The sequence below is a fragment of the Apteryx mantelli genome, chromosome 31 (genome assembly GCF_036417845.1).
Source record: "Apteryx mantelli isolate bAptMan1 chromosome 31, bAptMan1.hap1, whole genome shotgun sequence".
NCBI lineage: Eukaryota > Metazoa > Chordata > Aves > Apterygiformes > Apterygidae > Apteryx > Apteryx mantelli.
Window position 1 is genome coordinate 975,430 of NC_090008.1, and position 18,426 is coordinate 993,855.

Consider the following 18,426-nt stretch of genomic DNA (forward strand, 5'->3'; position numbering starts at 1 on the left):
GCGGTGCCGGGAGGGCAAAGCCGTGACACATAATGACATGAAAGACAACACGCTGTAATAGCCGACAATAGCAATAAACCCCGATATGTTCCTAATCCCCCACTTTGAACACGTAAAAGAGTAATGGGCGTCTTGCAGACGCACTTGTGAATGCTGGGTGCACGCAGCACGTGTGTTATTAGCCCCGTTTTATGGGCTGGTAAACAGAGGTGCCGGGAGGTCATGGGAAATGGAGACACAATGCCGGACTGCCGGGGTGGCCCTCAAGTGCCCGCCATCCCCCGGCGCCAGTGAGGGCTGGGGCACGTGGCGCTGGGGCACATGGGCACCGCCAAGTCTCCCCCGTCTCCCTGCCTGTCCCCAACGCGGGATGCCAGGACCGCTGGAGGGCCGTGCAAAGAGCAGGGGCATTGCGCTCGGCACAGGCACAGCCCGTCTGCATGGGGGGCCTGGTACAGACGCTCTCGGCTGCGATTTGAGGAACCAGTTGGGCTTTATTGCTGCTATTGTCAGCTATGAGAGCCTCTTGTCTTTCGTGTCATTACGTGTCCCCAACGCGGAGAGGCAGAATTGCCCCGCATCGTTAGCTGATGCATGATGTGTGCCCGCTTTACGGCCGGATTAACTGGGGCTTCCGCAACCGCCCTCTGCTCGCTGCCCGGGGCCTCCGCAACAGGTATAAAAGAGCTGCGGGCTTTGCAGCCCTCTATCCAGCTGCCTCCACTTGAACTCCTTCCTCAACGCAGTAAGTCCAAACCTTCTCTGCCTCCTTCCTTTCTCAGCACTGACTTCTCTGGTGTATTGCTTGCTGTGTGCCCCACCACCGCTTTAGATAATGTCACCGTTTTGGATGGGGTGGTGCTCCTGGAGAGCTACGGGAAGGAGGGCTGCTGGAAGTCCCAGGGCTTAGATGCAATGTGTTGAGCGGAGCGGTGCAGCCACCTCTTCTGGGTGCTCTGGGACTTTCCCTCTGGGTTGGACGAGGGTGCTTTTCCTCTCTCCTCTGTGCTAGTTTGTAGCTGGGAGCGCTCAAGGAGGGAAAGTGGTCTCCAGGGGCACGTCCAGTGTGGCGCCTGCTGTTGCTGTGGCTGCCGAGATGCGCCAGAGCCTCTCGTGGTGCCCATGGGCACAATCCGCGAGCAGCGCGAGGCGTTAGTGCTCCGGCGTTGCGCTGAGCCCGGGCTCTGCCTTGTCTCGCAGCTTCCCCTGCCAAGCCGAAGGATGTCCTGCTCCGCCTTGTCCGCCTTGTCTCCCTACGGGGTGGCCGCCCCGGCCCCGGTGGCTGATGCCTACAACGAGCCCTGCGTGCAGCAGTGCCCTGACTCCACCGTGGTGATCCAGCCCCCGCCCACAGTGCTCACCTTACCTGGACCCATCCTCAGCTCCTTCCCGCAGCACAGCGGCGTCAGCTCGGTGGGAGCCCCTGTTGTTGGAGGGGGCTACGGTGGCACCTTTGGAGGCTTTGGAGGCCTTGGAGGTGGCTTTGGAGGCCTTGGAGGCGGCTTTGGAGGCCTTGGAGGCTTTGGGGGTTCCGGCCGCCTTGGGGGCTTCGGGGGCTCTGGGGGCTTTGGGAGCTGTGGTTCCAGGGGCCTGGGCCTTGGCCGCCGCTACCTCGGCGGCAGCTGCGGACCCTGCTAAGCCCCACACTTGGCACGGCCACACACCAAGCACGGCTCCCGAAATCCACCGGCACCTCCCGAGCCCTGGCACCCAGCAAGGCCTCACTCCCGCATGAGTGACAGCGCAGCTGAGTGCCGGGTGCCTCCTCCTGCGGCAGAAGTGGTGCTCGTTGCTGCTCTACACCTCTGCACGGAGAGCGTGGCCTCGCCGTGGCCAGGACCCTGCTCTTCCCCACGTGCCTCCTCCCTTGGGAGCTGCAATAAAAGCTATGTTGCATCGCAATGTTGGCGCCTGGTGGTCCTTCCTCCTTCCCCACCTGCCCGCAGCCCCAGCCCAGACTCCTTTGGGCTCTCCCAGCTCGCACAGCATCACGCCTGGGGCCTGGGGGCACCTTGCTTGGTGCATCATAACTGCCGCTCGCCCTGTAGCTGGGCCACGGAGAGCACATCTCGTGAGCTGCCCCCCGTCACCCAGCAGCACTGAACCGCCCGCTGTGTTTCTAAGTCCCACTTTGCACGCGCCAAAGGGTTGTGGGCATTGTGCAGAAGCTCTTGGAAATGCCCTGCACAGCCAGCACGGGTGTTTGTTCCTGCCCTTCATGGGCTGGTAAAGAGTCCCCCTCAGAGGTCAGGGGAAATGGGGAAAGCATCTTTGCCTGCTTGGGGCTGCTGCTGAGCACCAGCCGTCCTGCTCTGCCTGCACGGGTGTCGGAGGCTTGCAGAAGGGTTACCGAGACATATCCACGTCTCCCCAGATTCCCTTCCGGTTGGGGAATTTGGGCTTTGAGGGATCCTGCTTCCTCTCAACGACCCTGGAAAGCGCAGGGGCATCCCGTGTCGCAAAAGCAGTGATGCACTTCGCTCCTAAGAGGGAAGCAGCACTACGTTTATTGCAGTAAGACAGCGACTTAACAAAGTTCAATCGTAAATAAGAACGATGTAATGAGGTTCGATTGGCAAGGTTCACTCAGTTATTTACTGCGTGAAGGACAGGGTCAGATGCGTGTGCAACGGAGACCCCGCCGTTGAGTCACGAGGTTCAGACTGGACCCCCTTGCTTTCTAAACTCCTTCGGAGAGGAGCCAAGGTGCGGCTGAATCCAGCCCTAGTCTCAGACTTGGTCAGCGGTTTATGTCTAAGGGATTATGTGTGCAATTAGTCAGAGATATAACTCAGCAAAGTTTCGTGAAGTTCGCAAAAGTTCAGCATGCTGTTAATCACTTTGCGAGGATCTGTCGCGGGTAAGGAATCTCTCAACCTCGAGGGGTGTCCTTGAGAGGCGTCCCTGCTCAAGGGGAGGTTCTGCAGTGCAGCCCGCTGCGAAGCAGGAGAGCTCAAGGGGCTCTGGGCTGCCCCCTATTTATGGGGGGGAGATGATTGACTCATAGTCATATTTGCATACTAGACGGGCCTTAGCTGGCGCATGCTCAACCAGCCCCTACATACGTGCTGTTTACAGGGAGGTCAGGTTGAGGGGGAGAGAGCACATCAGTGTTGGGGGGGGGGGGGAAAGGAGCACACCGTCACATCCCGTCACCTGCGAGGGCAGAAACTCTGAGCAAGAGGTTGACGTGAATATGGCCCGGAGGGCCCTTCCTTCCTCAATGCTCTTAGCATCATGCAATGCTAGTGCTGCATGGTGCCTTGCACAGAGACGGTGGCTACCAGGGGAAGAGTCAAAGGAGCAGGGCAGCACATTGGTGCCTGTTGGGGAGTTCATGAAAAATGCTTCATGCACGATTGTGAAGAGAGAGAAAGGGCAAAAAGGAGCCAAATGGCAAAGCCAGGCATGGCTCTATTCCACATGCGCCCATCCCGCTCCTGCGCCCGAGCTGAAGTTCTCCTGTATCCTTTTTCCCTTTGGGAGGTTTCCTTTCCAGGTGTCCTGCCCCAGCAGAGCCATGTCCCCAGGGCTGGAGTTGGGCACTACAGGGGAAATGCAGGGAAGAGCTTCTGCTGGAGCGGTGGGGCAAAAGATGAGCTCAAGGGAGATCTTGGATCAGCAGAAGGAGGAGGAGGAAGGAAGCTGAAGGAGCTTGAGGAAAGGTTGGTGGTGTGTGGCGGTGGTTGGGCACCCTCTCCCCTACGGAGCCATTTCCTCAGCAGAGGTTCTGCCTGGGGCCTTTGGCCTTGGGGTGGCTCTGGCTGGGTGCACCAGCCCCGTGGCCCTGGGGGTGGACGCAGCCCATGGGAACAGGGGTGAAAGGGCACCAAGTGGCCTGTGGTGCCCAATACCTCTCCTTGGGCTTGGTGTGGGGGAGCCCAAGCTGGGAAGAAAAGGGGGAGAGAAAAGAGTGAAAAGGCGTTGCAGAAGGAGCCACATGCGTCCTGCGCTGTGGGCGACCGTCCCGTGGAGGGACGTGCTGCAGAAGGGGCATCCGGGGGGCGCGAGGCAGCTCCCACAGGTTGCCCTAACGAGGCATCACTGTGGGAGCTGGGTGTGAGCAGCCAAACGAGCCCCCACCTGGCTGGGGCTGGGGCTGGGGCCAGGATGGGAAGAAGGAAGGAGGAAGAACCACCAGAGGCCGACGTTGCGATGCGACACAGGTTTTATTGCAGCTCCCAAGGGAGGAGGCACACGGGGAAGAGCACGGTGTGTGGCCACGGCGAGGCCACGGTCTCCGTGCAGAGGTGCGGAGTGCAACCCAGCACCAGCCGTGCCGCAGGAGGAGGCACCCGGCGCTTGGCTACGCTGTCACTGGGCAGCGCAGCTGGGAGCGCAGCTGAAGCGGGGCAGGAGGACACTCCCGGCGGGCTCTGTCCGGGCATGAGGCAGTCGAGCACAGTCGCGAGCTGAGCTGGGGAGCCGAGCGGAGCAGGAGCCCTTGCTGGGTGCCAGGGCTCGGGAGGTGCCGGTGGATTTCGGGAGCTGTCCTTGGTGTGTGGCCGTGCCAAGTGTGGGGCTTAGCAGGGTCCGCAGCTGCCGCCGAGGTAGCGGCGGCCAAGGCCCAGGCCCCTGGAACCACAGCTCCCAAAGCCCCCAGAGCCCCCGAAGCCCCCAAGGCGGCCGGAACCCCCAAAGCCTCCAAGGCCTCCAAAGCCGCCTCCAAGGCCTCCAAAGCCACCTCCAAGGCCTCCAAAGCCACCTCCAAGGCCTCCAAAGCCTCCAAAGGTGCCACCGTAGCCCCCTCCAACAACAGGGGCTCCCACCGAGCTGACGCCGCTGTGCTGCGGGAAGGAGCTGAGGATGGGTCCAGGTAAGGTGAGCACTGTGGGCGGGGGCTGGATCACCACGGTGGAGTCAGGGCACTGCTGCACGCAGGGCTCGTTGTAGGCATCAGCCACCGGGGCCGGGGCGGCCACCCCGTAGGGAGACAAGGCGGACAAGGCGGAGCAGGACATCCTTCGGCTTGGCAGGGGAAGCTGCGAGACAAGGCAGAGCCCGGGCTCAGCGCAACGCCGGAGCACTAACGCCTCGCGCTGCTCGCGGATTGTGCCCATGGGCACCACGAGAGGCTCTGGCGCATCTCGGCAGCCACAGCAACAGCAGGCGCCACACTGGACGTGCCCCTGGAGACCACTTTCCCTCCTTGAGCGCTCCCAGCTACAAACTAGCACAGAGGAGAGAGGAAAAGCACCCTCGTCCAACCCAGAGGGAAAGTCCCAGAGCACCCAGAAGAGGTGGCTGCACCGCTCCGCTCAACACATTGCATCTAAGCCCTGGGACTTCCAGCAGCCCTCCTTCCCGTAGCTCTCCAGGAGCACCACCCCATCCAAAACGGTGACATTATCTAAAGCGGTGGTGGGGCACACAGCAAGCAATACACCAGAGAAGTCAGTGCTGAGAAAGGAAGGAGGCAGAGAAGGTTTGGACTTACTGCGTTGAGGAAGGAGTTCAAGTGGAGGCAGCTGGATAGAGGGCTGCAAAGCCCGCAGCTCTTTTATACCTGTTGCGGAGGCCCCGGGCAGCGAGCAGAGGGCGGTTGCGGAAGCCTCAGTTAATCCGGCCGTAAAGCGGGCACACATCATGCATCAGCTAACGATGCGGGGCAATTCTGCCTCTCCGCGTTGGGGACACGTAATGACACGAAAGACAAGAGGCTCTCATAGCTGACAATAGCAGCAATAAAGCCCAACTGGTTCCTCAAATCGCAGCCGAGAGCGTCTGTACCAGGCCCCCCATGCAGACGGGCTGTGCCTGTGCCGAGCGCAATGCCCCTGCTCTTTGCACGGCCCTCCAGCGGTCCTGGCATCCCGCGTTGGGGACAGGCAGGGAGACGGGGGAGACTTGGCGGTGCCCATGTGCCCCAGCGCCACGTGCCCCAGCCCTCACTGGCGCCGGGGGATGGCGGGCACTTGAGGGCCACCCCGGCAGTCCGGCATTGTGTCTCCATTTCCCATGACCTCCCGGCACCTCTGTTTACCAGCCCATAAAACGGGGCTAATAACACACGTGCTGCGTGCACCCAGCATTTACAAGTGCGTCTGCAAGACGCCCATTGCTCTTTTACGTGTTCAAAGTGGGGGATTAGGAACATATCGGGGTTTATTGCTATTGTCGGCTATTACAGCGTGTTGTCTTTCATGTCATTATGTGTCACGGCTTTGCCCTCCCGGCACCGCCTTGCTCTCCGAGGCATGTTTGCCTGGCTGGTCCTCAGCGCAGTGGGGCAGAATTGCCCCGTGTCGTTAGCTGATGCATGACGCGTGCCCGCTTTACGGCCGGATTAACTGAGGCTTCCGCAACCGCCCTCTGCTCGCTGCCCGGGGCCTCCGCAACAGGTATAAAAGAGCTGCGGGCTTTGCAGCCCTCTATCCAGCTGCCTCCACTTGAACTCCTTCCTCAACGCAGTAAGTCCAAACCTTCTCTGCCTCCTTCCTTTCTCAGCACTGACTTCTCTGGTGTATTGCTTGCTGTGTGCCCCACCACCGCTTTAGATAATGTCACCGTTTTGGATGGGGTGGTGCTCCTGGAGAGCTACGGGAAGGAGGGCTGCTGGAAGTCCCAGGGCTTAGATGCAATGTGTTGAGCGGAGCGGTGCAGCCACCTCTTCTGGGTGCTCTGGGACTTTCCCTCTGGGTTGGACGAGGGTGCTTTTCCTCTCTCCTCTGTGCTAGTTTGTAGCTGGGAGCGCTCAAGGAGGGAAAGTGGTCTCCAGGGGCACGTCCAGTGTGGCGCCTGCTGTTGCTGTGGCTGCCGAGATGCGCCAGAGCCTCTCGTGGTGCCCATGGGCACAATCCGCGAGCAGCGCGAGGCGTTAGTGCTCCGGCGTTGCGCTGAGCCCGGGCTCTGCCTTGTCTCGCAGCTTCCCCTGCCAAGCCGAAGGATGTCCTGCTCCGCCTTGTCCGCCTTGTCTCCCTACGGGGTGGCCGCCCCGGCCCCGGTGGCTGATGCCTACAACGAGCCCTGCGTGCAGCAGTGCCCTGACTCCACCGTGGTGATCCAGCCCCCGCCCACAGTGCTCACCTTACCTGGACCCATCCTCAGCTCCTTCCCGCAGCACAGCGGCATCAGCTCGGTGGGAGCCCCTGTTGTTGGAGGGGGCTACGGTGGCACCTTTGGAGGCTTTGGAGGCCTTGGAGGTGGCTTTGGAGGCCTTGGAGGTGGCTTTGGAGGCCTTGGAGGCGGCTTTGGAGGCCTTGGAGGCTTTGGGGGTTCCGGCCGCCTTGGGGGCTTCGGGGGCTCTGGGGGCTTTGGGAGCTGTGGTTCCAGGGGCCTGGGCCTTGGCCGCCGCTACCTCGGCGGCAGCTGCGGACCCTGCTAAGCCCCACACTTGGCACGGCCACACACCAAGCACGGCTCCCGAAATCCACCGGCACCTCCCGAGCCCTGGCACCCAGCAAGGCCTCACTCCCGCATGAGTGACAGCGCAGCTGAGTGCCGGGTGCCTCCTCCTGCGGCAGAAGTGGTGCTCGTTGCTGCTCTACACCTCTGCACGGAGAGCGTGGCCTCGCCGTGGCCAGGACCCTGCTCTTCCCCACGTGCCTCCTCCCTTGGGAGCTGCAATAAAAGCTATGTTGCATCGCAATGTTGGCGCCTGGTGGTCCTTCCTCCTTCCCCACCTGCCCGCAGCCCCAGCCCAGACTCCTTTGGGCTCTCCCAGCTCGCACAGCATCACGCCTGGGGCCTGGGGGCACCTTGCTTGGTGCATCATAACTGCCGCTCGCCCTGTAGCTGGGCCACGGAGAGCACATCTCGTGAGCTGCCCCCCGTCACCCAGCAGCACTGAACCGCCCGCTGTGTTTCTAAGTCCCACTTTGCACGCGCCAAAGGGTTGTGGGCATTGTGCAGAAGCTCTTGGAAATGCCCTGCACAGCCAGCACGGGTGTTTGTTCCTGCCCTTCATGGGCTGGTAAAGAGTCCCCCTCAGAGGTCAGGGGAAATGGGGAAAGCATCTTTGCCTGCTTGGGGCTGCTGCTGAGCACCAGCCGTCCTGCTCTGCCTGCACAGGTGTCGGAGGCTTGCAGAAGGGTTACCGAGACATATCCACGTCTCCCCAGATTCCCTTCCGGTTGGGGAATTTGGGCTTTGAGGGATCCTGCTTCCTCTCAACGACCCTGGAAAGCGCAGGGGCATCCCGTGTCGCAAAAGCAGTGATGCACTTCGCTCCTAAGAGGGAAGCAGCACTACGTTTATTGCAGTAAGACAGCGACTTAACAAAGTTCAATCGTAAATAAGAACGATGTAATGAGGTTCGATTGGCAAGGTTCACTCAGTTATTTACTGCGTGAAGGACAGGGTCAGATGCGTGTGCAACGGAGACCCCGCCGTTGAGTCACGAGGTTCAGACTGGACCCCCTTGCTTTCTAAACTCCTTCGGAGAGGAGCCAAGGTGCGGCTGAATCCAGCCCTAGTCTCAGACTTGGTCAGCGGTTTATGTCTAAGGGATTATGTGTGCAATTAGTCAGAGATATAACTCAGCAAAGTTTCGTGAAGTTCGCAAAAGTTCAGCATGCTGTTAATCACTTTGCGAGGATCTGTCGCGGGTAAGGAATCTCTCAACCTCGAGGGGTATCCTTGAGAGGCGTCCCTGCTCAAGGGGAGGTTCTGCAGTGCAGCCCGCTGCGAAGCAGGAGAGCTCAAGGGGCTCTGGGCTGCCCCCTATTTATGGGGGGGAGATGATTGACTCATAGTCATATTTGCATACTAGACGGGCCTTAGCTGGCGCATGCTCAACCAGCCCCTACATACGTGCTGTTTACAGGGAGGTCAGGTTGAGGGGGAGAGAGCACATCAGTGTTGGGGGGGGGGGGGGGAAAGGAGCACACCGTCACATCCCGTCACCTGCGAGGGCAGAAACTCTGAGCAAGAGGTTGACGTGAATATGGCCCGGAGGGCCCTTCCTTCCTCAATGCTCTTAGCATCATGCAATGCTAGTGCTGCATGGTGCCTTGCACAGAGACGGTGGCTACCAGGGGAAGAGTCAAAGGAGCAGGGCAGCACATTGGTGCCTGTTGGGGAGTTCATGAAAAATGCTTCATGCACGATTGTGAAGAGAGAGAAAGGGCAAAAAGGAGCCAAATGGCAAAGCCAGGCATGGCTCTATTCCACATGCGCCCATCCCGCTCCTGCGCCCGAGCTGAAGTTCTCCTGTATCCTTTTTCCCTTTGGGAGGTTTCCTTTCCAGGTGTCCTGCCCCAGCAGAGCCATGTCCCCAGGGCTGGAGTTGGGCACTACAGGGGAAATGCAGGGAAGAGCTTCTGCTGGAGCGGTGGGGCAAAAGATGAGCTCAAGGGAGATCTTGGATCAGCAGAAGGAGGAGGAGGAAGGAAGCTGAAGGAGCTTGAGGAAAGGTTGGTGGTGTGTGGCGGTGGTTGGGCACCCTCTCCCCTACGGAGCCATTTCCTCAGCAGAGGTTCTGCCTGGGGCCTTTGGCCTTGGGGTGGCTCTGGCTGGGTGCACCAGCCCCGTGGCCCTGGGGGTGGACGCAGCCCATGGGAACAGGGGTGAAAGGGCACCAAGTGGCCTGTGGTGCCCAATACCTCTCCTTGGGCTTGGTGTGGGGGAGCCCAAGCTGGGAAGAAAAGGGGGAGAGAAAAGAGTGAAAAGGCGTTGCAGAAGGAGCCACATGCGTCCTGCGCTGTGGGCGACCGTCCCGTGGAGGGACGTGCTGCAGAAGGGGCATCCGGGGGGCGCGAGGCAGCTCCCACAGGTTGCCCTAACGAGGCATCACTGTGGGAGCTGGGTGTGAGCAGCCAAACGAGCCCCCACCTGGCTGGGGCTGGGGCTGGGGCCAGGATGGGAAGAAGGAAGGAGGAAGAACCACCAGAGGCCAACGTTGCGATGCGACACAGGTTTTATTGCAGCTCCCAAGGGAGGAGGCACACGGGGAAGAGCACGGTGTGTGGCCACGGCGAGGCCACGGTCTCCGTGTAGAGGTGCGGAGTGCAACCCAGCACCAGCCGTGCCGCAGGAGGAGGCACCCGGCGCTTGGCTACGCTGTCACTGGGCAGCGCAGCTGGGAGCGCAGCTGAAGCGGGGCAGGAGGACACTCCCGGCGGGCTCTGTCCGGGCATGAGGCAGTCGAGCACAGTCGCGAGCTGAGCTGGGGAGCCGAGCGGAGCAGGAGCCCTTGCTGGGTGCCAGGGCTCGGGAGGTGCCGGTGGATTTCGGGAGCTGTCCTTGGTGTGTGGCCGTGCCAAGTGTGGGGCTTAGCAGGGTCCGCAGCTGCCGCCGAGGTAGCGGCGGCCAAGGCCCAGGCCCCTGGAACCACAGCTCCCAAAGCCCCCAGAGCCCCCGAAGCCCCCAAGGCGGCCGGAACCCCCAAAGCCTCCAAGGCCTCCAAAGCCACCTCCAAGGCCTCCAAAGCGGCCTCCAAGGCCTCCAAAGCCACCTCCAAGGCCTCCAAAGCCTCCAAAGGTGCCACCGTAGCCCCCTCCAACAACAGGGGCTCCCACCGAGCTGACGCCGCTGTGCTGCGGGAAGGAGCTGAGGATGGGTCCAGGTAAGGTGAGCACTGTGGGCGGGGGCTGGATCACCACGGTGGAGTCAGGGCACTGCTGCACGCAGGGCTCGTTGTAGGCATCAGCCACCGGGGCCGGGGCGGCCACCCCGTAGGGAGACAAGGCGGACAAGGCGGAGCAGGACATCCTTCGGCTTGGCAGGGGAAGCTGCGAGACAAGGCAGAGCCCGGGCTCAGCGCAACGCCGGAGCACTAACGCCTCGCGCTGCTCGCGGATTGTGCCCATGGGCACCACGAGAGGCTCTGGCGCATCTCGGCAGCCACAGCAACAGCAGGCGCCACACTGGACGTGCCCCTGGAGACCACTTTCCCTCCTTGAGCGCTCCCAGCTACAAACTAGCACAGAGGAGAGAGGAAAAGCACCCTCGTCCAACCCAGAGGGAAAGTCCCAGAGCACCCAGAAGAGGTGGCTGCACCGCTCCGCTCAACACATTGCATCTAAGCCCTGGGACTTCCAGCAGCCCTCCTTCCCGTAGCTCTCCAGGAGCACCACCCCATCCAAAACGGTGACATTATCTAAAGCGGTGGTGGGGCACACAGCAAGCAATACACCAGAGAAGTCAGTGCTGAGAAAGGAAGGAGGCAGAGAAGGTTTGGACTTACTGCGTTGAGGAAGGAGTTCAAGTGGAGGCAGCTGGATAGAGGGCTGCAAAGCCCGCAGCTCTTTTATACCTGTTGCGGAGGCCCGGGCAGCGAGCAGAGGGCGGTTGCGGAAGCCTCAGTTAATCCGGCCGTAAAGCGGGCACACATCATGCATCAGCTAACGATGCGGGGCAATTCTGCCTCTCCGCGTTGGGGACACGTAATGACACGAAAGACAAGAGGCTCTCATAGCTGACAATAGCAGCAATAAAGCCCAACTGGTTCCTCAAATCGCAGCCGAGAGCGTCTGTACCAGGCCCCCCATGCAGACGGGCTGTGCCTGTGCCGAGCGCAATGCCCCTGCTCTTTGCACGGCCCTCCAGCGGTCCTGGCATCCCGCGTTGGGGACAGGCAGGGAGACGGGGGAGACTTGGCGGTGCCCATGTGCCCCAGCGCCACGTGCCCCAGCCCTCACTGGCGCCGGGGGATGGCGGGCACTTGAGGGCCACCCCGGCAGTCCGGCATTGTGTCTCCATTTCCCATGACCTCCCGGCACCTCTGTTTACCAGCCCATAAAACGGGGCTAATAACACACGTGCTGCGTGCACCCAGCATTTACAAGTGCGTCTGCAAGACGCCCATTGCTCTTTTACGTGTTCAAAGTGGGGGATTAGGAACATATCGGGGTTTATTGCTATTGTCGGCTATTACAGCGTGTTGTCTTTCATGTCATTATGTGTCACGGCTTTGCCCTCCCGGCACCGCCTTGCTCTCCGAGGCATGTTTGCCTGGCTGGTCCTCAGCGCAGTGGGGCAGAATTGCCCCGTGTCGTTAGCTGATGCATGACGCGTGCCCGCTTTACGGCCGGATTAACTGAGGCTTCCGCAACCGCCCTCTGCTCGCTGCCCGGGGCCTCCGCAACAGGTATAAAAGAGCTGCGGGCTTTGCAGCCCTCTATCCAGCTGCCTCCACTTGAACTCCTTCCTCAACGCAGTAAGTCCAAACCTTCTCTGCCTCCTTCCTTTCTCAGCACTGACTTCTCTGGTGTATTGCTTGCTGTGTGCCCCACCACCGCTTTAGATAATGTCACCGTTTTGGATGGGGTGGTGCTCCTGGAGAGCTACGGGAAGGAGGGCTGCTGGAAGTCCCAGGGCTTAGATGCAATGTGTTGAGCGGAGCGGTGCAGCCACCTCTTCTGGGTGCTCTGGGACTTTCCCTCTGGGTTGGACGAGGGTGCTTTTCCTCTCTCCTCTGTGCTAGTTTGTAGCTGGGAGCGCTCAAGGAGGGAAAGTGGTCTCCAGGGGCACGTCCAGTGTGGCGCCTGCTGTTGCTGTGGCTGCCGAGATGCGCCAGAGCCTCTCGTGGTGCCCATGGGCACAATCCGCGAGCAGCGCGAGGCGTTAGTGCTCCGGCGTTGCGCTGAGCCCGGGCTCTGCCTTGTCTCGCAGCTTCCCCTGCCAAGCCGAAGGATGTCCTGCTCCGCCTTGTCCGCCTTGTCTCCCTACGGGGTGGCCGCCCCGGCCCCGGTGGCTGATGCCTACAACGAGCCCTGCGTGCAGCAGTGCCCTGACTCCACCGTGGTGATCCAGCCCCCGCCCACAGTGCTCACCTTACCTGGACCCATCCTCAGCTCCTTCCCGCAGCACAGCGGCGTCAGCTCGGTGGGAGCCCCTGTTGTTGGAGGGGGCTACGGTGGCACCTTTGGAGGCTTTGGAGGCCTTGGAGGTGGCTTTGGAGGCCTTGGAGGTGGCTTTGGAGGCCTTGGAGGCGGCTTTGGAGGCCTTGGAGGCTTTGGGGGTTCCGGCCGCCTTGGGGGCTTCGGGGGCTCTGGGGGCTTTGGGAGCTGTGGTTCCAGGGGCCTGGGCCTTGGCCGCCGCTACCTCGGCGGCAGCTGCGGACCCTGCTAAGCCCCACACTTGGCACGGCCACACACCAAGCACGGCTCCCGAAATCCACCGGCACCTCCCGAGCCCTGGCACCCAGCAAGGCCTCACTCCCGCATGAGTGACAGCGCAGCTGAGTGCCGGGTGCCTCCTCCTGCGGCAGAAGTGGTGCTCGTTGCTGCTCTACACCTCTGCACGGAGAGCGTGGCCTCGCCGTGGCCAGGACCCTGCTCTTCCCCACGTGCCTCCTCCCTTGGGAGCTGCAATAAAAGCTATGTTGCATCGCAATGTTGGCGCCTGGTGGTCCTTCCTCCTTCCCCACCTGCCCGCAGCCCCAGCCCAGACTCCTTTGGGCTCTCCCAGCTCGCACAGCATCACGCCTGGGGCCTGGGGGCACCTTGCTTGGTGCATCATAACTGCCGCTCGCCCTGTAGCTGGGCCACGGAGAGCACATCTCGTGAGCTGCCCCCCGTCACCCAGCAGCACTGAACCGCCCGCTGTGTTTTCTAAGTCCCACTTTGCACGCGCCAAAGGGTTGTGGGCATTGTGCAGAAGCTCTTGGAAATGCCCTGCACAGCCAGCACGGGTGTTTGTTCCTGCCCTTCATGGGCTGGTAAAGAGTCCCCCTCAGAGGTCAGGGGAAATGGGGAAAGCATCTTTGCCTGCTTGGGGCTGCTGCTGAGCACCAGCCGTCCTGCTCTGCCTGCACGGGTGTCGGAGGCTTGCAGAAGGGTTACCGAGACATATCCACGTCTCCCCAGATTCCCTTCCGGTTGGGGAATTTGGGCTTTGAGGGATCCTGCTTCCTCTCAACGACCCTGGAAAGCGCAGGGGCATCCCGTGTCGCAAAAGCAGTGATGCACTTCGCTCCTAAGAGGGAAGCAGCACTACGTTTATTGCAGTAAGACAGCGACTTAACAAAGTTCAATCGTAAATAAGAACGATGTAATGAGGTTCGATTGGCAAGGTTCACTCAGTTATTTACTGCGTGAAGGACAGGGTCAGATGCGTGTGCAACGGAGACCCCGCCGTTGAGTCACGAGGTTCAGACTGGACCCCCTTGCTTTCTAAACTCCTTCGGAGAGGAGCCAAGGTGCGGCTGAATCCAGCCCTAGTCTCAGACTTGGTCAGCGGTTTATGTCTAAGGGATTATGTGTGCAATTAGTCAGAGATATAACTCAGCAAAGTTTCGTGAAGTTCGCAAAAGTTCAGCATGCTGTTAATCACTTTGCGAGGATCTGTCGCGGGTAAGGAATCTCTCAACCTCGAGGGGTATCCTTGAGAGGCGTCCCTGCTCAAGGGGAGGTTCTGCAGTGCAGCCCGCTGCGAAGCAGGAGAGCTCAAGGGGCTCTGGGCTGCCCCCTATTTATGGGGGGGAGATGATTGACTCATAGTCATTTTTGCATACTAGACGGGCCTTAGCTGGCGCATGCTCAACCAGCCCCTACATACGTGCTGTTTACAGGGAGGTCAGGTTGAGGGGGAGAGAGCACATCAGTGTTGGGGGGGGGGGGGGAAAGGAGCACACCGTCACATCCCGTCACCTGCGAGGGCAGAAACTCTGAGCAAGAGGTTGACGTGAATATGGCCCGGAGGGCCCTTCCTTCCTCAATGCTCTTAGCATCATGCAATGCTAGTGCTGCATGTGCCCTTGCACAGAGACGGTGGCTACCAGGGGAAGAGTCCAAAGGAGCAGGGCAGCACATTGTGCCTGTTGGGGAGTTCATGAAAAATGCTTCATGCACGATTGTGAAGAGAGAGAAAGGCAAAAAGGAGCAAATGGCAAAGCCAGGCATGGCTCTATTCCACATGCGCCCATCCCGCTCCTGCGCCCGAGCTGAAGTTCTCCTGTATCCTTTTTCCCTTTGGGAGGTTTCCTTTCCAGGTGTCCTGCCCCAGCAGAGCCATGTCCCCAGGGCTGGAGTTTGGCACTACAGGGGAAATGCAGGAAGAGCTTCTGCTGGAGCGGTGGGGCAAAGATGAGCTCAAGGGAGATCTTGGATCAGCAGAAGGAGGAGGAGGAAGGAAGCTGAAGGAGCTTGAGGAAAGGTTGGTGGTGTGTGGCGGTGGTTGGGCACCCTCTCCCTACGGAGCCATTTCCTCAGCAGAGGTTCTGCCTGGGGCCTTTGGCCTTGGGGTGGCTCTGGCTGGGTGCACCAGCCCCGTGGCCCTGGGGGGTGACGCAGCCCATGGGAACAGGGGTGAAAGGGCACCAAGTGGCCTGTGGTGCCCAATACCTCTCCTTGGGCTTGGTGTGGGGGAGCCCAAGCTGGGAAGAAAAGGGGGAGAGAAAAGAGATGAAAAGGCGTTGCAGAAGGAGCCACATGCGTCCTGCGCTGTGGGCGACCGTCCCGTGGAGGGACGTGCTGCAGAAGGGGCATCCGTGGGGGCGCGAGGCCAGCTCCCACAGGTTGCCCTAACGAGGCATCAACTGTGGGAGCTGGGTGTGAGCAGCCAAACGAGCCCCCACCTGGCTGGGGCTGGGGCTGGGGCCAGGATGGGAAGAAGGAAGGAGGAAGAACCACCAGAGGCCAACGTTGCGATGCGACACAGGTTTTATTGCAGCTCCCAAGGGAGGAGGCACACGGGAAGAGCACGGTGTGTGGCCACGGCGAGGCCACGGTCTCCGTGTAGAGGTGCGGAGTGCAACCCAGCACCAGCCGTGCCGCAGGAGGAGGCACCCGGCGCTTGGCTACGCTGTCACTGGGCAGCGCAGCTGGGAGCGCAGCTGAAGCGGGGCAGGAGGACACTCCCGGCGGGCTCTGTCCCGGCATGAGGCAGTCGAGCACAGTCGCGAGCTGAGCTGGGGAGCCGAGCGGAGCAGGAGCCCTTGCTGGGTGCCAGGGCTCGGGAGGTGCCGGTGGATTTCGGGAGCTGTCCTTGGTGTGTGGCCGTGCCAAGTGTGGGGCTTAGCAGGTCCGCAGCTGCCGCCGAGGTAGCGGCGGCCAAGGCCCAGGCCCCTGGAACCACAGCTCCCAAAGCCCCCAGAGCCCCCGAAGCCCCCAAGGCGGCCGGAACCCCCAAAGCCTCCAAGGCCTCCAAAGCCACCTCCAAGGCCTCCAAAGCGGCCTCCAAGGCCTCCAAAGCCACCTCCAAGGCCTCCAAAGCCTCCAAGGTGCCACCGTAGCCCCTCCAACAACAGGGGCTCCCACCGAGCTGACGCCGCTGTGCTGCGGGAAGGAGCTGAGGATGGGTCCAGGTAAGGTGAGCACTGTGGGCGGGGGCTGGATCACCACGGTGGAGTCAGGGCACTGCTGCACGCAGGGCTCGTTGTAGGCATCAGCCACCGGGCCGGGGCGGCCACCCCGTAGGGAGACAAGGCGGGACAAGGCGGAGCAGGACATCCTTCGGCTTGGCAGGGGAAGCTGCGAGACAAGGCAGAGCCCGGGCTCAGCGCAACGCCGGAGCACTAACGCCTCGCGCTGCTCGCGGATTGTGCCCCATGGGCACCACGAGAGGCTCTGGCGCATCTCGGCAGCCACAGCAACAGCAGGCGCCACACTGGACGTGCCCCTGGAGACCACTTTCCCTCCTTGAGCGCTCCCAGCTACAAACTAGCACAGAGGAGAGAGGAAAAGCACCCTCGTCCAACCCAGAGGGAAAGTCCCAGAGCACCCAGAAGAGGTGGCTGCACCGCTCCGCTCAACACATTGCATCTAAGCCCTGGGACTTCCAGCAGCCCTCCTTCCCGTAGCTCTCCAGGAGCACCACCCCATCCAAAACGGTGACATTATCTAAAGCGGTGGTGGGGCACACAGCAAGCAATACACCAGAGAAGTCAGTGCTGAGAAAGGAAGGAGGCAGAGAAGGTTTGGACTTACTGCGTTGAGGAAGGAGTTCAAGTGGAGGCAGCTGGATAGAGGGCTGCAAAGCCCGCAGCTCTTTTATACCTGTTGCGGAGGCCCCGGGCAGCGAAGCAGAGGGCGGGTTGCGGAAGCCCCAGTTAATCCGGCCGTAAAGCGGGCACACATCATGCATCAGCTAACGATGCGGGGCAATTCTGCCTCTCCGCGTTGGGGACACGTAATGACACGAAAGACAAGAGGCTCTCATAGCTGACAATAGCAGCAATAAAGCCAACTGGTTCCTCAAATCGCAGCCGAGAGCGTCTGTACCATGCCCCCCATGCAGACGGGCTGTGCCTGTGCCGAGCGCAATGCCCCTGCTCTTTGCACGGCCCTCCAGCGGTCCTGGCATCCCGCGTTGGGGACAGGCAGGGAGACGGGGGAGGACTTGGCGGTGCCCATGTGCCCCAGCGCCACGTGCCCCAGCCCTCACTGGCGCCGGGGGATGGCGGGCACTTGAGGGCCACCCCGGCAGTCCGGCATTGTGTCTCCATTTCCCATGACCTCCCGGCACCTCTGTTTACCAGCCCATAAAACGGGGGCTAATAACACACGTGCTGCGTGCACCCAGCATTTACAAGTGCGTCTGCAAGACGCCCATTGCTCTTTTACGTGTTCAAAGTGGGGGATTAGGAACATATCGGGTTATTGCTATTGTCGGCTATTACAGCGTGTTGTCTTTCATGTCATTATGTGTCACGGCTTTGCCCTCCGGCACCGCCTTGCTCTCCGAGGCATGTTTGCCTGGCTGGTCCTCAGCGCAGTGGGGCAGAATTGCCCCCGTGTCGTTAGCTGATGCATGACGCGTGCCGCTTTACGGCCGGATTAACTGAGGCTTCCGCAACCGCCCTCTGCTCGCTGCCCGGGGCCTCCGCAACAGGTATAAAAGAGCTGCGGGCTTTGCAGCCCTCTATCCAGCTGCCTCCACTTGAACTCCTTCCTCAACGCAGTAAGTCCAAACCTTCTCTGCCTCCTTCCTTTTCTCAGCACTGACTTCTCTGGTGTATTGCTTGCTGTGTGCCCCAACCACCGCTTTAGATAATGTCCACCGTTTTGGATGGGGTGGTGCTCCTGGAGAGCTACGGGAAGGAGGGCTGCTGGAAGTCCCAGGGCTTAGATGCAATGTGTTGAGCGGAGCGGTGCAGCCACCTCTTCTGGGTGCTCTGGGACTTTCCCTCTGGGTTGGACGAGGGTGCTTTTCCTCTCTCCTCTGTGCTAGTTTGTAGCTGGGAGCGCTCAAGGAGGGGAAAGTGGTCTCCAGGGGCACGTCCAGTTGTGGCGCCTGCTGTTGCTGTGGCTGCCGAGATGCGCCAGAGCCTCTCGTGGTGCCCATGGGCACAATCCGCGAGCAGCGCGAGGCGTTAGTGCTCCGGCGTTGCGCTGAGCCCGGGCTCTGCCTTGTCTCGCAGCTTCCCCTGCCAAGCCGAAGGATGTCCTGCTCCGCCTTGTCCGCCTTGTCTCCCTACGGGGTGGCCGCCCCGGCCCCGGTGGCTGATGCCTACAACGAGCCCTGCGTGCAGCAGTGCCCCTGACTCCACCGTGGTGATCCAGCCCCGCCCACAGTGCTCACCTTACCTGGGACCCATCCTCAGCA

The 18,426-nt window shown here is 61.1% G+C and overlaps 4 protein-coding genes across 4 annotated transcripts; 2 read left to right on the forward strand and 2 right to left on the reverse strand.

Moving 5' to 3' along the window:
- Positions 1-4,523: 4,523 nt before the first annotated feature.
- LOC136994620 (claw keratin-like) lies at positions 4,524-4,961 on the reverse strand. The gene has a single exon (XM_067313333.1). The coding sequence runs from the start codon at positions 4,959-4,961 to the stop codon at positions 4,524-4,526; it is 438 nt and encodes a 145-aa protein (XP_067169434.1).
- A 1,925-nt stretch (positions 4,962-6,886) lies between these two features.
- On the forward strand, positions 6,887-7,324 carry LOC136994638 (claw keratin-like). The gene has a single exon (XM_067313414.1). The coding sequence runs from the start codon at positions 6,887-6,889 to the stop codon at positions 7,322-7,324; it is 438 nt and encodes a 145-aa protein (XP_067169515.1).
- Positions 7,325-10,211: 2,887 nt separating this feature from the next.
- LOC136994609 (claw keratin-like) lies at positions 10,212-10,649 on the reverse strand. The gene has a single exon (XM_067313284.1). It carries the CDS (start codon positions 10,647-10,649, stop codon positions 10,212-10,214), a length of 438 nt encoding a protein of 145 aa, XP_067169385.1.
- Positions 10,650-12,573: 1,924 nt separating this feature from the next.
- On the forward strand, positions 12,574-13,011 carry LOC136994608 (claw keratin-like). Its single transcript, XM_067313283.1, has one exon. The coding sequence runs from the start codon at positions 12,574-12,576 to the stop codon at positions 13,009-13,011; it is 438 nt and encodes a 145-aa protein (XP_067169384.1).
- The last annotated feature ends 5,415 nt before the right edge of the window (positions 13,012-18,426 follow it).

Coding starts and splice junctions, on each gene's coding strand:
- LOC136994609 (XM_067313284.1), bottom strand. CDS start 10,649: ATGTCCTGCTCCGCCTTGTCCGCCTTGTCTCCCTACGGGGTGGCCGCC.
- LOC136994608 (XM_067313283.1), top strand. CDS start 12,574: ATGTCCTGCTCCGCCTTGTCCGCCTTGTCTCCCTACGGGGTGGCCGCC.
- LOC136994620 (XM_067313333.1), bottom strand. CDS start 4,961: ATGTCCTGCTCCGCCTTGTCCGCCTTGTCTCCCTACGGGGTGGCCGCC.
- LOC136994638 (XM_067313414.1), top strand. CDS start 6,887: ATGTCCTGCTCCGCCTTGTCCGCCTTGTCTCCCTACGGGGTGGCCGCC.